Here is a 15,503-nt window from a genome sequence, read left to right as displayed (position 1 = left end):
TTCCAATCCTCGTGTCATAGATGCCACTGAAAAATCTTGTGAAAAGAGCCATCTATGGTTAGATGGTATAGCCATCTACGATGGTTTGTAAGTAAATGGTCGGTTCTTTATTGAAGGTTAAGTTGTATCTGCGAAAACGAGTTGATATTTGTTTACACTTTACAACAGTGTATTGACAGTAAACCACAATGGCAGTTCCGTCAGTTTCGTTGTCGACAAGAAATAAGAAACATTTCTTAGGCGTTCCGGCTCCTTTGGGATATGTTGCTGGTGTTGGAAGAGGGTAAGATAAAAGAAACGCTATTGTATGATTGACCGAATCTGCTTCAACAAAACGAAACAATTTGTTGACTTGGCGCGCCGCTTTTCAGAGCTACCGGATTTACGACCAGATCTGATATCGGACCAGCTCGAGATGCTAATGATGTCTCGTAAGTATTTCACACACCTTGTTCCTAATTGTTTGTGCGCTCGACAAATATGGTCAATCTTATACTTTGCTCGCAGAGACGACAGACATGCTCCACCAACGAAACGGACAAAGAAGAAGGAAGAAGAAGAGGAGGATGAAGAGGATTTGAATGACTCTAATTACGATGAGTTTTCTGGTTATGGAGGCTCACTGTTTAGTAAAGTAAGATATTGCACATTTGACTAATAGGGTAATGATAGGTGCTCGGTGTATTGTATATGAAATATTTTGCTGTAGGATCCATATGATAAAGATGACGAAGAAGCTGATGCTATTTACGAAGCTATTGACAAGCGGATGGATGAGAAACGTAAAGAGTATAGGGAAAAGAGACTCAGAGAAGAACTGGAAAGGTATCGTCAAGAACGCCCCAAAATTCAGCAACAGTTCTCAGACTTGAAGAGGGAATTAGTAAACGTAACCGAGGAAGAATGGAAAAATGTTCCAGAAGTCGGCGATGCTAGAAACCGGAAGCAACGAAATCCACGAGCAGAAAAATTCACGCCTCTACCAGACTCTGTGCTCGCAAGGAACTTGGGCGGTGAAACATCCAGCAGTATCGACCCAACGAGTGGTCTGGCATCTATGATGCCTGGTGTAGCGACACCTGGGATGTTGACTCCCACAGGAGATCTGGATCTAAGAAAAATTGGACAGGCTAGAAATACTTTAATGAACGTTAAATTGAACCAGGTGTCTGACTCTGTAGAAGGACAAACTGTTGTCGATCCCAAGGGCTACCTTACTGATCTGCAAAGTATGATTCCGACATACGGCGGTGACATCAAGTAAGTTTAAAAGTGTGCGTGGAACTGCTTCCTCGGATTTATGCTTATCGTCATTATTTTTCAGCGACATCAAGAAAGCTAGACTGCTACTGAAGTCCGTGAGAGAAACGAATCCCAATCACCCACCGGCATGGATTGCATCGGCTCGCTTAGAAGAAGTCACAGGGAAAGTGCAAGCCGCGCGAAATTTGATAATGAAAGGATGCGAGGTGAATCCCACGTCCGAAGACTTGTGGTTGGAAGCGGCTAGGCTTCAACCACCAGATACAGCTAAAGCAGTGATCGCTCAATCAGTACGACACATACCGACGTCCGTTAGAATCTGGATAAAAGCCGCTGATTTAGAGACGGAAACGAAAGCGAAAAGAAGAGTGTACCGCAAAGCTTTAGAGCATATCCCGAATTCAGTGAGACTGTGGAAGGCAGCGGTTGAGTTGGAGGAACCAGAAGATGCGCGCATATTACTTAGCCGAGCGGTCGAATGCTGCCCGACTAGTGTAGACTTATGGCTTGCACTCGCTAGATTAGAAACTTACGACAATGCGAGAAAAGTGCTTAACAAAGCGAGAGAGAATATCCCGACTGATAGACAAATATGGACTACCGCCGCGAAGTTAGAGGAAGCGAATGGGAATAAACACATGGTTGAGAAGATCATTGATCGCGCGATATCGTCGTTGAGCGCGAACGGGGTCGAGATTAATAGAGAACACTGGTTCAAGGAAGCTATGGAAGCTGAAAAAGCTGGCGCGGTGCACACCTGCCAAGTCATAGTTAAAGCTATCATTGGTTTTGGTGTGGAGGAAGAAGATAGGAAACACACGTGGATGGAAGATGCGGAGGCTGTAATATCGATGTTATATCCTACTTATATGTATCTATAAACAATTATTCACTTACTTATCGTTTCAGTGTGCTCAACAAGGGGCATTGGAGTGCGCCAGGGCTGTCTACGCTTACGCATTATCAACATTTCCCAGTAAAAAATCAATTTGGCTGCGCGCAGCTTACTTCGAGAAAACATACGGAACGCGAGAATCTTTGGAGTCTTTGCTTCAAAGGGCGGTTGCTCATTGTCCCAAGAGTGAAGTGCTCTGGCTCATGGGTGCAAAATCTAAGTGGCTGGCTGTAAGTAAAGCGAATTGCAAAAACGCAGGGTCTGTGTCCGTATCTTTATAATATCCTTCGTTTTACAGGGTGATGTTCCAGCAGCTAGAGGTATCTTGTCCCTCGCCTTTCAAGCGAACCCAAATTCCGAGGAGATTTGGTTAGCAGCCGTGAAACTAGAATCGGAGAATTCTGAATACGAGAGAGCTCGTCGGTTGCTCGCCAAAGCGCGAGCCTCCGCGCCAACTCCTAGAGTGATGATGAAGAGTGCGAAATTGGAATGGGCATTGAACAATCTTGACGCAGCTTTGCTCCTTCTGAAGGAAGCTCTCGAGGCTTTCGACGATTTCCCAAAGTTGTGGTTGATGAAGGGCCAAATCGAGGAACAGCAGGGGAATTTGGATAAAGCTTTGGATACGTACACTCAAGCTGTAAGTTTCTTTCGCTGTTTTAATTGGAGACCCGATTTTCTAGCGATGTACTTCTATTCGTTTTGCAGATAAAGAAGTGTCCGTCTTCGATTCCACTGTGGCGTTTACTGGCCCAACTCGAACATAGGAAGGGTCAAGTTACCAAGGCTCGATCGGTTTTAGAAAAGGCGCGTTTAAAGAACCCAAGGAACGCGGAACTCTGGTTAGAAGCTATTAGGAATGAGTTGAGGAGTGGTGGTGTCAGAGACATGGCAAATACACTTATGGCGAAAGCTTTGCAAGAATGCGCTACATCGGGTTTACTTTGGGCGGAAGCGATCTTTATGGAGCCACGGCCGCAGAGGAAGACCAAAAGCGTTGATGCTTTGAAGAAGTGCGAGCACGATCCTTACGTGCTCCTCGCGGTGTCCAAGTCTGTAAACGAATGATCTACTATGAATTGACAAGAATTATTTATGACAACGTTCATTTAATAATGTAAATGTGAATGCTTTTCAGATTGTTCTGGTGCGAGCACAAAATCTCAAAGTGTAGAGATTGGTTCAATAGGACAGTGAAAATCGATCCAGACTTGGGAGACGCATGGGCATATTTCTACAAATTCGAGCTTTTAAACGGCACAGAGGAGCAACAGGAAGACGTGAAGAAACGGTGCATTGCTGCGGAACCTCATCATGGTGAAAATTGGTGTAAAGTGTCGAAGAACATAACGCATTGGTGTCTGAGTATAGATCAGATCTTAGTATTAGTTGCAAAGGATTTACCAATTCCAATATAGTATCTAAGATAACTTCGAGTATAATCTGTATATATTTTTTAAGAATTTATGTATGATAGTAAAATAAATGATCTTGTAAGTGTAGTAAAACGCGTTGCATTTTATTTCACAATAAACATTTGAAATGTATTAAATACTTCTATAAAATGTCAATAAAAGTTTCGTTTCAACATTTCCATTTCAATCAGCTGTATTCAATTCAAAATAGGTTAGTGTGCAGTGGTCGATATTACCAAACCTATATAACATATATTGTACACACACAAGCTAATTGTAAGTGGAGGAGAAAAATTCCCCTCGTGATGTCTCCCTCGAACCAGAGCAAAATATTTGAGCAGACCGTACATGCATTCCAAAGTTATTTAATCCTAATATTTCTAGCGCGTTCACATAGTTTGCAGCGTGGATATTTCTTTTACCTACATATCGTATTTACAGAAGAATAAGTGGCAAAAATTCACGATTAATTAAAGAAATATGCACTCCATATGCACGACGTAATAGGTGATCGATGCTGCACTGAAATGGACGCATGAGAAAAATAAAAGTACGCCATACTTGTTTTTGGAGCAACTCGTTATATGTTCTATGCCTAATTTACGACAATGGGGAAAAAATATCGGTTAGAGAAGAAGGTAGAATACTTAGTTTTGTTCTAGCCTTGAAATACGAGACGTAATTAGCTATTAAGCCAAGGATATACGCGAATATCCCAACTGTAGTAATTTGACGTACCTGCAAGATTTTGGTTGTATACACCTTATACACATGAGCAAGAGATATTTTGTGATTCACTGTTTATGTGTGCAATATAACGTGCCTATGCTTATTATCTGTTATGCAAATAAAGCTCTGTTATAAAATGGCGAAGAATGATGGTCCGATGGTTGTGTATGGAAATACCATTCAAGAGAATGAGAGAATATTACACGAATCATGTTGCCCGCATCGAGTAAGTATTGCGAATCATACATATCAATAATGGTGCACGCGCAACAATTCTTAATGCATCGATGATTTCTCAGGTAGAAACAAAGAGTAAGGAGGACTTTCAGAAGTTGTTTATTAAACTTAATTATGTTCGCCAAGTGAGACCGGCCAAAGAAGAAGCGCAGTTAAATCCTTCTTGGTCTAATAAGAATGTAAGATATATTACTGCTCGATGTATTTGGATTGTGCAAACTGGTTTCATTAGTTTCATTTTGTAGGTTATAAACTATACTTACGGCCCCGTCTCAGGATTCTTACCCGGTTCATGGTGGGGTATCCGTATGGACTGCTCCAGAGATCGTGTCCACGATCCTTTCAACGAAAACATTCAAAATGGCCCGTTCGGAGTTACCTCCATCTGTACCTCGAGCACTAATCTAAACGAAGACGTTGACTTTGGTAATTCCCTTACGATTACAGGTCAGAAATACCTCGATGAGAAATGCGAGAAAGATCCGCTTATTAAAAATTACGAAAGTCAGATACCACTACGACTTATCAGGAGTTACAATCTGCTGAACGAATTTGCGCCTAAGACTGGTTACAGATACGATGGCTTGTACATCGTGACGAACGTTTGGATAGGTGTCAACTCAGACTCCACCAAATATTACAAATTCGCACTATTGCGTTTAAATGATCAGGAACCAGCAGTATGGAGTGCCAAACAGACTTCTCTAAATGCAAGTAGAACTTCCTCCACTCTGCACCCTATGTCTACGTCTCTTCGAAACTGTTCAGAGAATCTAGGTTTTGGAATTACGGTTCAAAAGGTGAAGCATGAGAAATCAAATGGATTTGCACAGCTTGGAAATTTTGAGAACAAGCAAACGGACGAGAAAGAAAAGGCTGCGCCTGAAAGTGCGATAGTGACGCGTCATGTGTTTAAGAAGGCAAACACGGAATGTACACCTAATATACCCAGTATGTCCACTACATCGGAAAACAAATCATTAACTCACATTGGCGCCCAAAGGTCGAAAACTCATAACACAAATATTTCTATACGTACGGGGCTATATGATTCGTCCTACAGTACGCAGCATGATGTTAAGAAGAGTACTTTATTACCGTTTTGTAGAACGGCTAAGTCACTTAATTTAGTTAAAACTAACCAGCACACGGAGCTTTTGAATTCGACGACTAAAGATAAAAATAGAAGTCTGGATGGAAAGGCACAAGTTGGTACAGCGAATGAATTCCCTAAGCGCGTTGATTATATTTCGCCTAATACGATAAAACCAGATACGTTAAAAGTAAAGTCAACTAAAGATACGAGTATGGAAGCGAGCAATACCGTAGACGATTTAAATTGTAGCAAAACACATAAAAGTATAACAAATGATTCGAAAGATGTATGTAAGAGTAATGTAAATTCATCTGACACGCCAACTAATGTATTAAATTCGACAAATTCTACTTACAGAAATGAGAATTCGACACATAAAGTTGTATCGAAAGAAACACAGGAATTAAAATCAATCGACTCGTTAGATGCACTGACACCAGATACAATTCTACATTTAATTAACAAAAAGTGTCATCCTTTGTCGAAGTTACTCATGGGCAATATGATAGGATTAACATCGGAGCAATCCATAGACTTGAAACCGCATGATTTACTAACAGTGCAGTCAGAGATCAATAACAAAGTAGTGACGCAAAGAAACGATTCGGAGGAAACGATAGAAAAGAAAAATTTTGAATCTATTCCAGACGATTTAATTGGCGCGAGATGTTACAAGTTCAGGAGACGTAGAAAGTTGTCTAGGAAAGCGATGAACAAGTCAGAGATAAGAAAATGCGACAAAGCGCACAATGGTGAATCGCAAAAGAGCCCTGTACAGTCTTTAGATATTTTAGGGGAAAACTTGATGGCCTTTAGTACGTGCAATGGTTCTAAAGAAAGCATATCGGAGGAAAGTGCTTTGCATTCAAATAAACGCAACAAGGATATTAATAGCAAAGTGGCGAAAGAGAATGGTGTGCAAGCAAAGAAAATAGATAAGAGGATAAAGAAAGATGTTGGAAGTAGAAACGAAATAAGAACACGTTTACGTACCATGAAAGCAATTAAGTCATCGCTAAAGAAACATATAAATAAGAAACAAAGACGGGAGATCACAAATTTGTTAATAGACGCAAACATTGGTCCAAAAGTACGCGGCCCGCGAAATAGGAGACTACGGTGTATTAGTAATACATACGCAAAGCAATCGTATAAACGTTTACTATGTACTGTAAACAAATGTTCCATTAACTCAAAAATTTTAGAACAACAATCTACCTTCAAGACCAGAAATAAACTCGCGAAATCCAATAATTATAAACGCATCAGAGATAAAGAATCTCGAGATGTTCCGAGATCAAAAGCGTTGAACTTGAACGGGGCTAGAATACACAAGAATCTTACTGTTTCCAAAAAGGTAGATAAGGGCGATATTGCAGGGAGAATATCAAATAACAATGATAACATTAACAATACGAGTGACAATAATAAGTCAGTGAAAGTTAATCTTAGACGTGTACAAAGTAATGATGTAACAATGGTTGAAAATCGAAAGAGGAAGTCGATACAAACGGTTCCCATGAAAGTGAAATGTAGCCCTCGAGTTGAAGAGTTACACAAGCGCTACAAGAAGGAAATTTCACAGCCCTGCAAAACAGACGCTGTAATTCAATGTTCTCTGATCAGAGAGCCATTAATGAGAAGCTTGAAATCGAACGATTTCGTTCAAAGCAACGCCCGCAACGAACAATATACTTTCATTAAGATAGAGTACGGCGAATTTAAAGATACTAAATCCGTGATGTCCAGAGCAACCAGATCAAATGGTGAAAGTAAAGGTGTCGATGGGAAACGTTGTACAAAAGCCGCGTGTAATATACAACATCGTAAGAATTCAGATATATCGTTAAACAGCAATATTTTGATTACGAAAGAGCAAAGTAAATGTTCGGCGGAAAGAATGTCTGCATTTGTGCCTGTTAACGTTCTGGATAGCGATCTGAAAATCGCTCGTCTGAGATCCATAGGATTCAAGCCGATAGTAAGTTGCGGCAGCAGCAACAGCAACGAAACTGCTATCTATCAAAACAAGGGAAACTGTTCCGCGACATTCAATAGCAAAGTATTGAAGCAGAATGTTTCTGAAAAGTACAATCAATATACTAACGAAGAGAATGACGTTGTCGTATACATGGACGATGAATTGCAATACCAAGATATCGAAGACGAAGATAACAATTCGTTGGCTACTAAACGCAAGACACCGGAATCAGGAGTTTGCGTGTCAAGCAATGAACAAATAAATAGAATAACTTCCGAAAGAGACTCGTATAACGAGCCGTTATGGGAGCAGGATTTAGAATCGCCGTGGCACGGCTGGAAAAAAGTTGTAACAAGCGAAGATACGTACTGGATTGGTTGGTAACTTTCTCTATTACGAAGAAGTTTATCTAAAAGAATAAATAAGTATTTAATAATATATACATATATGAATATACATATTTTCCGCCAAAACAAAGGCTGTTGATAAAGTGTTAAGTTATTTTTTCACTGATAGTTGTAATATTTCAATGTATCGATGTAATTGCAGATAATGCCTTTGTAGAATAAATAGAATTGATCTTTTTTGTTAAATTAATCTGAATCTAATTACATTATCATACTCTTTCATAAGTGTTTTACTAATAAAGATTGAGAATAGTTTAAGATACTAATTGTTAATTGTAGATTACAAATTTGTTAATAGACAATTATTTGTACAAAAATAGTGATTTACGTTAAACGAATGATCTTTATTCTTTATTGTTATTTTATAGAGCAGGATAATATATTCTCTCCATAAATATAATTTATGTATACACAAGCTTTTCTATTGTATAAAAAATAAAATTAATCAAGATCAAGATTTCAGACATAGTTTTTACATTTTTAAACCGTTAAATAGAATGCAGAGCACCAAGTACCGAACGTGTCGCGTGTTTGTGTGCCTGGAATCTTTAGCATAAAGGCCATAAAGCATTAAATTGTACATATACCTATACTTACATACGCCATATACGCAAGTAAAACAAATACATCGAAGGGAAATTCTTTAATTTTCGCATTATTAAATACATTCTATTTTAACGATATATACACTCATTAATTCTTTAATCTAGGACGCAAAGATTTTTGTGACTCAGTTATATGTATGTATATATTTCCCGGACGCGTGCAAGAATTAGACGTATCTTTCCCATTGGCAAAGTTGCATGAATTTCATTCGAATCAGGAGTACTTATCAGTGTAAAAACGTATACGTAATGTTATTTTAAAGTGTAAAAATATCAATCGTCTACAGAGTAAATAATCCGGCAACGTATTCGTGAGTATTGAGTTATTAAGTACTGTACAATACGTTCTTTTATTTAAGAAACTTAAGTTACTTCGTAAAATAAAGATAGAGTTATATTATTGTAGTAGAGCCACCCTCTATAGGTAACACTGCCTTAAACGTGTTCAGCATATTAAAATAAATATCTTCTATGCTATGTTTACATGATGTAACGAAATACATGTATTAACATGGATGTAACATTATGGAACTATTACAGCGTGACGCGTTAATTCGCATCGCGCGATTTGTCTGTCTCTATCTGTAATTTGTTTTTCTCAGCGAGTCAAGTTCCTACCTAGTGATGTACAATCAATTTAAAATTTAAACTATATATGTTAGCGTCTCCTTGAAATGTTGAGAGTTGAAATCAGATTCTTATAGTCTCACGAAAGTTCAACGTTAATGTAGCGTTCCTTTTTCGTGTCATACGTCTTTCCTTTTCTTTTCTTTCTCATTTCATATGCGATCCACTGTTTCGTATCTATTGGAACTCATCGTCGCTGCTCAACAGCATTGTTTTCTCGTTATAATTCTGTGAGATCGTAGCAACTCGCTGATGAGAAGTGTGTCGTCTTTGCGGCGGTGGTATTGGCATGTTCTGTGGATCGTCTGGATCGAAGCTGGATATCCGCATGCCGCGCTGTCCCTTTGGTGCTCCTGATTGTTACATTACATCAGGTGTTATCGCTGGCAACCATCAGTCAACGAACAGCGAAAAATCATGCGTATATCTTTTCCATCTTTGCTCGAAGCATTATTGGTTGCATTGCTTATAGATTATGATGCACAATTTTATTGTATGCGTGATTTGACAAAATCTTTTTACATACAGCCTGACCTACGGCTCTTTCATTTTCTCGGGATAGATCGTACATAACACAATCGTCCTGATTCAACGACTCATGCATGTTATATTAATAATAATTCCAATTTACTAATTTTTCTCAAAATTACTAAAAATGCATACGCAACACATGGAAAAAAAAGTAAATGTAAATTCAAATGCTATGCAAGCATGCTAAATTAAATATGGACCGTTTATATTTACATGCCTTTTTTCAAGGTAGTAAAAGCATTGCGAAATAATACTATGTCCTTCAATAATTTCTGACCTATAGAGTAGTATGTAGTTACAATACTGCCACAGAATAATAGTCAATCATTATTTGTCTTTTGCATTTATTAGAAAGCAAAACTTTTATGAAATTACACTGTACTCTAAGTGCTCTTGTGTTAAGTGCTTAATTTCTATTGTACAGTAGATTTTGTTAATTGCAAGATGAATGAATCATATGCTTGTATATATATGTATGTGTGTGTGTGTGCGTGTGTGTGTGTATGTTGTGTACTGATTTTAATATAAACCTTAAATCATAATTTGAGCAGAGAACTCTTTGCCCACCCTTCAACTCCGTTTGAACTTAAAACATGAAGTAAATTTGTAACATTAGGTTTAATAAACTATAGTGTAGCATTAAGAATTTTCAATCTCCATTTAAAATTGCATAAATGCTTGATGTCCAATTTCTTGAAATTAAAAAAGTGATGCCCTGCACTCTCATAGTTTTTCATACGGCAAGTTGGTATTAACGTCTGAAAAACAATAAAAAGAAAGTGCCTTCAAAGAACTTGATCCTAATCGGCACATTATAATCGAACTTATGGTAGAAATACTTTTCCTGTCATTCAAACAACTACTACTTTTGGCACAACTCCATTGCAAAAGATAAATATAAATGAACTTATATTGTTTTATACTCGTAGTGGTTGGCAGTAAAGTATGCGGAGAAGTATAAGTACAACGCATTACACGAAAAGCCAAAATCCACAATTGAAACAGCACGATAATCATTATTATATTCATTTACTTTGTTCAAATCTGTACGAAACATTTCTAATAGTTATGGACCTGCAGGGAGAATTTTTTTTTGCATGTTATCCATTTGCATTTATATATATAATAAGGTTTAAACAGAAAACATACATGAACAATGAAATACGGGTGAATTTTAGATTTCGTCATTCACTACATCATGCCATATGAAAATATATCGGTAACATAAAATAGGTAGTAAAAAGAATTTGAGAGGCGATGTTTGTCAAAACAGACATCTGAGAAAAAAGATAAATTGTACGTACCAGAGCTATACTGTGTATATTGCTGATATTGGGGGTGAAAATTGTGGATGGCATCAGTCATTATGTCTTTAGGGTTCATAGTTTCCTGCAAGTAAACAATGTCCAACCAGTTATTGCCTTCGTCCACTTCATTCCGTGATTAATTTTAAAGCTACACTACTATACCTTTAAACTGCTGCTAATACTTTGCATCGTCACGCTCCTTCCTCTCGAGTCAGTAACACACCCAGCCGCGTATACTTGATAAGGGAATGCGTAGCGCAATGCTATAGCGGCAAATAACATTTCTATGCAGATCAGAAAGTTCTGATAACCAGCAGAAACTGTGCCAGCACTGGTGGACTGGCCTAAGCTTATAGGTGAAATTACATTTGCTTTTTCAAGAATAGCCAGCAGAACTCCTAAAGCGAAATAAAATTAACTGGTGTTTCCATATATAAACATGTATTGATTTATCTAATCTGAAATGTTACCTTGCCAAAATGAGAGGAAGATGACGCTCTTGACGGTACAAAATTTTAAAACAGGTTCGAACGGGGTCAACAGGTCTCTCGTAGCAAAATAGAAGAGGAAAAGCCCGTACAAGGCAAGAGATACGCTGATATTATAAATTATAGTTATATAAATATAGCCCCCGTCCGGGGACCAATCTCCGTCTCTGTAATGTCCAAATGCTTGAAGGAATATAATGACGAATGCCATTACCGGCTTTACTAAGCAGAACTGCAGAGTGGCTTGTTTGCAAAATCTGAGAAATCCGATAGTATATGTTTTCCCAACTAGGCAACAAGTTCCATATAGGCAGTCAGAACGAATAGGTTTGCCGCGTATCTCGGACATAATGTTTCCTTCGCCACCCAGGTACTCGTAGCACAGAGACAGGAAGTTATATATAACAAATGCTTCGTAACAGTCTCGTACAGTGAAGAAATAAACGTAATAACTTTCGCTGTTGAAAAATAATAGAGAGATCCAAGAGTAAGTCGCGTAGATCGGGACTATAAATAGAATTCTCACTATCCATCTTTGCTCCGTTGGATTGGTATACCACCTTAAGTGTTGATAAATCTACAAAGAAACATTGCAAACTGAGATATGCTTTAGAATGCTCTGTATCGATGAGATTTCAAAGAGATATCGCTAGGGATTACCTGTTGACATGTTAAAAACAACGCGACCCAAACAAACGCACCGGTGATACCTTGAGCAGCTCGTGTCTGTAAGAATATAGGAGCTGCCTCCTCCTTGGAAATCGCAGTGACAGTGGTGGTAGATGTCATACCGTCGATCATAGACTTTACTATCGCAGAAGGCTCCGTTGCCACGGTACTACTCATATTTTAATCTGAGAAAAATTAGCGTTGGAAATAATAATAATAACGTAAGACAATCGAAGGGAAAGAAAGATAATCGTGGACGTCAGAGGAGTCCATTTTATCACAGTGAGAAGAAAGGAAAAAGTAATAGAGGTAACGTTCTTTTCGTAACGCAGAACAACTGTCGAGATTATGGCTCGCGCGTTAAAAATCAATATATGCACAACAATAACAACGGTACTCCATTCGTGCGCAAAATTTCGTCTCGTGGACGCACCCGTGCTCCATTCGTGGATTCTTTTTGCCGAAAGAATCCAGCATACGCGTCTTTCCTTGTCGACGTATCTTGACGTACGTGCTCTTCTTTTCCCTTGGTATCGTATGTATGTACGCGCTGACCTGTATGATCCAGCCTTCTCGGAGATTCCCCACTTTCAATTAACCAGCTACCGACGCAGCGGTTTACGGATGGTCGTGACCTTCCCGAAGATAACGCGAATAATCCACCAAAATCTCACTTCCCTTCACTGCACATTCGTCCAGCTTGGATCACCGAGTTTCACTTTTACCCGACATTCTCAGGCATCTCTTCTCGTTCTTTCCACGATGTCAAACACATTCGTTCGCGAACAGCCTCGCGAAATATGCCAGTCGACAATAAAAATATAACTGGTCTTGCCACTAGCCACTACGCTGCTCTCTATATTCTTCTTTCTTCCACCCGTAAATCTTCCCTTTGCTCCTCTCCCTTTCACTCTCACGGACGATCTCTTTTTCCCTTCTCCATCGGGCTTGACCCCCTCCGCGATCACCCTTAATTAAAGTCGCGAACGCATGCGCTCACCGGCGGGCCGCGGCTACGTCGCTTCATTCTTCGCGAATCACGAATCGCGATAAATCGTTCGCGGCGGTGTAGGCAGGTGGAGGTGCCCTATCTGGCCCTATCTATCTTTCGATCCGATTACTTGCTGGAACTTCACTTTTTCTTCTCAACCGCGCATTTATGTTGATCGCGTTTACGCACGATTAAAGTAATGTCACGTAATAAACAATGGTTCTTATTCGGTTCAACCGTCGCGAATGAATAGTTTAGAGGCATTTACGGTACCATAGAATGATTCTCTTCCTTTCTTTCTGACGTTACGTCAAACTTACACCATTTCCAGGAATGTGACAGGAATTATTCGAGGTTGCGGAGCACGACTAGCGTAATTTACATAATTTCTAAAGAAATTTCAGAGATTGATGTACCTGCATTTAAATAAGTGTACAGTGCCAATGTACTTTTAACTCCAGTACGGTAAATTTATATATAACTGCAGAAAAATGGCACTCCTTTATATCGACGACAGCGATCCGTGGTAAACATAATAAATCCCAGTCCACGCGAGCACAGTAATTTATAATCAAGTATCAGGCTGCGAATTTCATTAAACGAGTTTACAAATTTACTAGGTTAAAAGAGTACGATGCTTGCGAAAAACTGTTTAGAGAGATTATGGAGCAGCTTACTTTACGCAACAAGCATCCAAAAGTGTCCCAAGTGTATGCAAGCTTATCCGCGAATGTACGAATTCACCTGAAACAGTATAACAGGGAAGTTCAGCAGCTGAAAAGTAAAGTGGATGATGCATTGCGGTCTGGAACTATGTATCCTTTTGCCTATCCATCCAGCTTAGGTTGAAAGTCTTGTAGCGCTTTAATAAACAGTTTTCCTTAAAATACAAAGGCGTACAGAACTATCGAGGAAGCAGAACGAAGGACACGTCAGATAGAAATATTGCAAAGTAGAGATATACAATTGAAACAGTTATACGATACACATTCGATTGATTTCGCATCATCTCGTGCCAGTTTACTTACATCCGGGGCATCTGCTTTCGCGGATGGAGGTACAACTTCTTGGGCTGCCGATGACGATGATAACGACGACGACGACAAGCCTATAAATGTTCATGTATCTGTTGCAGACCTTGTAACTCACCAAAACAGAATTTTACAAGGTACAGCTTTTGATACCATTCATCGTGTACATATACTTTCATGCATAATTTCTTCTTATTCTTTGTAGAGCAAGATAAAGGATTAGAAGAATTGTGCGTAGTGATTGCGAGGCAAAAGGAAATTGGTCAGACTATCAGTAATGAAGTAGATCATCAGAATGGTAACTCAGAATTCATTTCACTTACTTGCTGTTAGTAGAGACTCACAGTAGAGCTGTACGAGTACTCGGAAAAAGCGAGCCGAGTACTCGAAAAAAGCGAGCCAAGTACTCGAAAAAAGCGAGCGGCTCGAAAGAACTGAGTAGCTCGAAAAAAACCGAGAACTCAGATTTTTCCGAGCGGCTCGATTAGAACCGAGCGAGCCAAAAAACCGAGCAGTAGATAAACATTTCCTAATATATTCCACATATTCAAGCTTCAAACTACTCGGACTGCTCGGTTATTTCGGCTAGCGGTTCTCTTCGAGCTGCTCTGTTCTTTCGAACCGCTCGCTTTTTTCGAGTACTCGGCTCGGCTCCGTCCGAATTTCAAGCTATTCGAATATTCGAGTACTCAAACAGCCCTAACTCATAGGACTCGGAACTTATTAAAAAATTTTTGGTTTTTATACAGAAATAATTAGCAATTTAGGTGATCATATGGATAGAACGGATGAATCGTTAGTTAACAAGACGCGTCAGGTGCAAACTATTAGTACCAAAGATCGTACATGTGGCTATTGGATAGTAATAATTCTTCTTTTCATTTCTATCGTTACGGTCTCTTTGGTTTAATTAATATATATATATTTATGAATCGAGCAAATTCCATCGTATGCAAGCTTTATTATGCATACACATGAATTGTAAACATTCTTTCCACAAGTCTGTATTCTGTAAATATGTGCAAAACACCTTATATATTTATAGAAATTCCCTTTTTTACATATTTTGACCACCTGCTGCTTTAAAATCAATATCTATCTTATATGTTAACCGTACATGAATAATTATAATCGTTAATATAGTATGATTTGAAATAAACACTTGAGTTCTCATTTAAAATTAAGATCGTTTGTTATTAAAACCTTGTAAAATTGGGTAACCTCTTTATTT

At 38.8% G+C, this 15,503-nt stretch overlaps 4 protein-coding genes across 8 annotated transcripts; 3 read left to right on the top strand and 1 right to left on the bottom strand.

The window, feature by feature from the left end:
• The first annotated feature begins 90 nt into the window (after positions 1-90).
• Positions 91-3,666, top strand: Prp6 (pre-mRNA processing factor 6). The gene is made up of 9 exons (XM_076814703.1): positions 91-283; positions 372-431; positions 508-634; positions 710-1,260; positions 1,325-2,105; positions 2,173-2,388; positions 2,457-2,798; positions 2,867-3,210; positions 3,297-3,666. The coding sequence occupies exons 1-9, from the start codon at positions 189-191 to the stop codon at positions 3,574-3,576; spliced, it is 2,796 nt and encodes a 931-aa protein (XP_076670818.1). The 5' UTR covers positions 91-188; the 3' UTR covers positions 3,577-3,666.
• A 205-nt stretch (positions 3,667-3,871) lies between these two features.
• LOC143370087 (uncharacterized) lies at positions 3,872-8,480 on the top strand. Its single transcript, XM_076814702.1, has 3 exons — positions 3,872-4,528; positions 4,602-4,718; positions 4,785-8,480. The coding sequence occupies exons 1-3, from the start codon at positions 4,415-4,417 to the stop codon at positions 7,998-8,000; spliced, it is 3,447 nt and encodes a 1,148-aa protein (XP_076670817.1). The 5' UTR covers positions 3,872-4,414; the 3' UTR covers positions 8,001-8,480.
• A 171-nt stretch (positions 8,481-8,651) lies between these two features.
• On the bottom strand, positions 8,652-13,188 carry Tmep (Transmembrane endosomal protein). Of its 5 annotated transcripts, XM_076814716.1 has the most exons (7): positions 12,684-13,186; positions 12,242-12,435; positions 11,564-12,158; positions 11,256-11,491; positions 11,091-11,175; positions 10,936-10,977; positions 10,444-10,860 (listed from the first exon to the last, which is right to left on the bottom strand). In XM_076814716.1, exons 2-6 carry the CDS (start codon positions 12,425-12,427, stop codon positions 10,961-10,963), a joined length of 1,119 nt encoding a protein of 372 aa, XP_076670831.1. In that variant the 5' UTR covers positions 12,428-12,435; positions 12,684-13,186; the 3' UTR covers positions 10,444-10,860; positions 10,936-10,960. The 5 variants fall into 5 exon arrangements, with proteins under 5 accessions (XP_076670829.1, XP_076670828.1, XP_076670830.1 ...); XM_076814714.1 differs by lacking the exons at positions 10,444-10,860; positions 10,936-10,977 and adding an exon at positions 8,652-9,608 and having other exon boundaries at positions 12,806-13,188; XM_076814713.1 differs by lacking the exons at positions 10,444-10,860; positions 10,936-10,977 and adding an exon at positions 8,652-9,608 and having other exon boundaries at positions 12,684-13,187.
• Positions 13,189-13,340: 152 nt separating this feature from the next.
• Syx8 (syntaxin 8) lies at positions 13,341-15,452 on the top strand. The gene is made up of 6 exons (XM_076814721.1): positions 13,341-13,510; positions 13,573-13,767; positions 13,862-14,056; positions 14,144-14,409; positions 14,478-14,570; positions 15,022-15,452. Exons 2-6 carry the CDS (start codon positions 13,733-13,735, stop codon positions 15,180-15,182), a joined length of 750 nt encoding a protein of 249 aa, XP_076670836.1. The 5' UTR covers positions 13,341-13,510; positions 13,573-13,732; the 3' UTR covers positions 15,183-15,452.
• The last annotated feature ends 51 nt before the right edge of the window (positions 15,453-15,503 follow it).

Source organism: Andrena cerasifolii, chromosome 6 (genome assembly GCF_050908995.1).
Source record: "Andrena cerasifolii isolate SP2316 chromosome 6, iyAndCera1_principal, whole genome shotgun sequence".
Taxonomy (NCBI): domain Eukaryota; kingdom Metazoa; phylum Arthropoda; class Insecta; order Hymenoptera; family Andrenidae; genus Andrena; species Andrena cerasifolii.
This window is presented reverse-complemented; position numbering and strand designations above follow the sequence as displayed.

What these genes read in the sequence shown, in the direction of transcription:
- Prp6 (XM_076814703.1), top strand. Translation starts at nt 189, where the DNA reads ATGGCAGTTCCGTCAGTTTCGTTGTCGACAAGAAATAAGAAACATTTC. An exon ending in GTTGCTGGTGTTGGAAGAGG is followed by an intron (nt 284 to 371) that starts GTAAGATAAAAG and finishes GCCGCTTTTCAG; the next exon opens with AGCTACCGGATTTACGACCA. An exon ending in CAAAATCTAAGTGGCTGGCT is followed by an intron (nt 2,389 to 2,456) that starts GTAAGTAAAGCG and finishes TTCGTTTTACAG; the next exon opens with GGTGATGTTCCAGCAGCTAG.
- LOC143370087 (XM_076814702.1), top strand. Translation starts at nt 4,415, where the DNA reads ATGCAAATAAAGCTCTGTTATAAAATGGCGAAGAATGATGGTCCGATG. An exon ending in AATCATGTTGCCCGCATCGA is followed by an intron (nt 4,529 to 4,601) that starts GTAAGTATTGCG and finishes ATGATTTCTCAG; the next exon opens with GTAGAAACAAAGAGTAAGGA. An exon ending in CTTCTTGGTCTAATAAGAAT is followed by an intron (nt 4,719 to 4,784) that starts GTAAGATATATT and finishes TTCATTTTGTAG; the next exon opens with GTTATAAACTATACTTACGG.
- Tmep (XM_076814714.1), bottom strand. Translation starts at nt 12,427, where the DNA reads ATGAGTAGTACCGTGGCAACGGAGCCTTCTGCGATAGTAAAGTCTATG. An exon ending in CTTCCTCTCATTTTGGCAAG is followed by an intron (nt 11,492 to 11,563) that starts GTAACATTTCAG and finishes ATTTCGCTTTAG; the next exon opens with GAGTTCTGCTGGCTATTCTT. An exon ending in ATATACACAGTATAGCTCTG is followed by an intron (nt 9,609 to 11,090) that starts GTACGTACAATT and finishes TGTAACAATCAG; the next exon opens with GAGCACCAAAGGGACAGCGC.
- Syx8 (XM_076814721.1), top strand. Translation starts at nt 13,733, where the DNA reads ATGGCACTCCTTTATATCGACGACAGCGATCCGTG. An exon ending in ATCGACGACAGCGATCCGTG is followed by an intron (nt 13,768 to 13,861) that starts GTAAACATAATA and finishes CAAATTTACTAG; the next exon opens with GTTAAAAGAGTACGATGCTT. An exon ending in GCATTGCGGTCTGGAACTAT is followed by an intron (nt 14,057 to 14,143) that starts GTATCCTTTTGC and finishes AAAGGCGTACAG; the next exon opens with AACTATCGAGGAAGCAGAAC.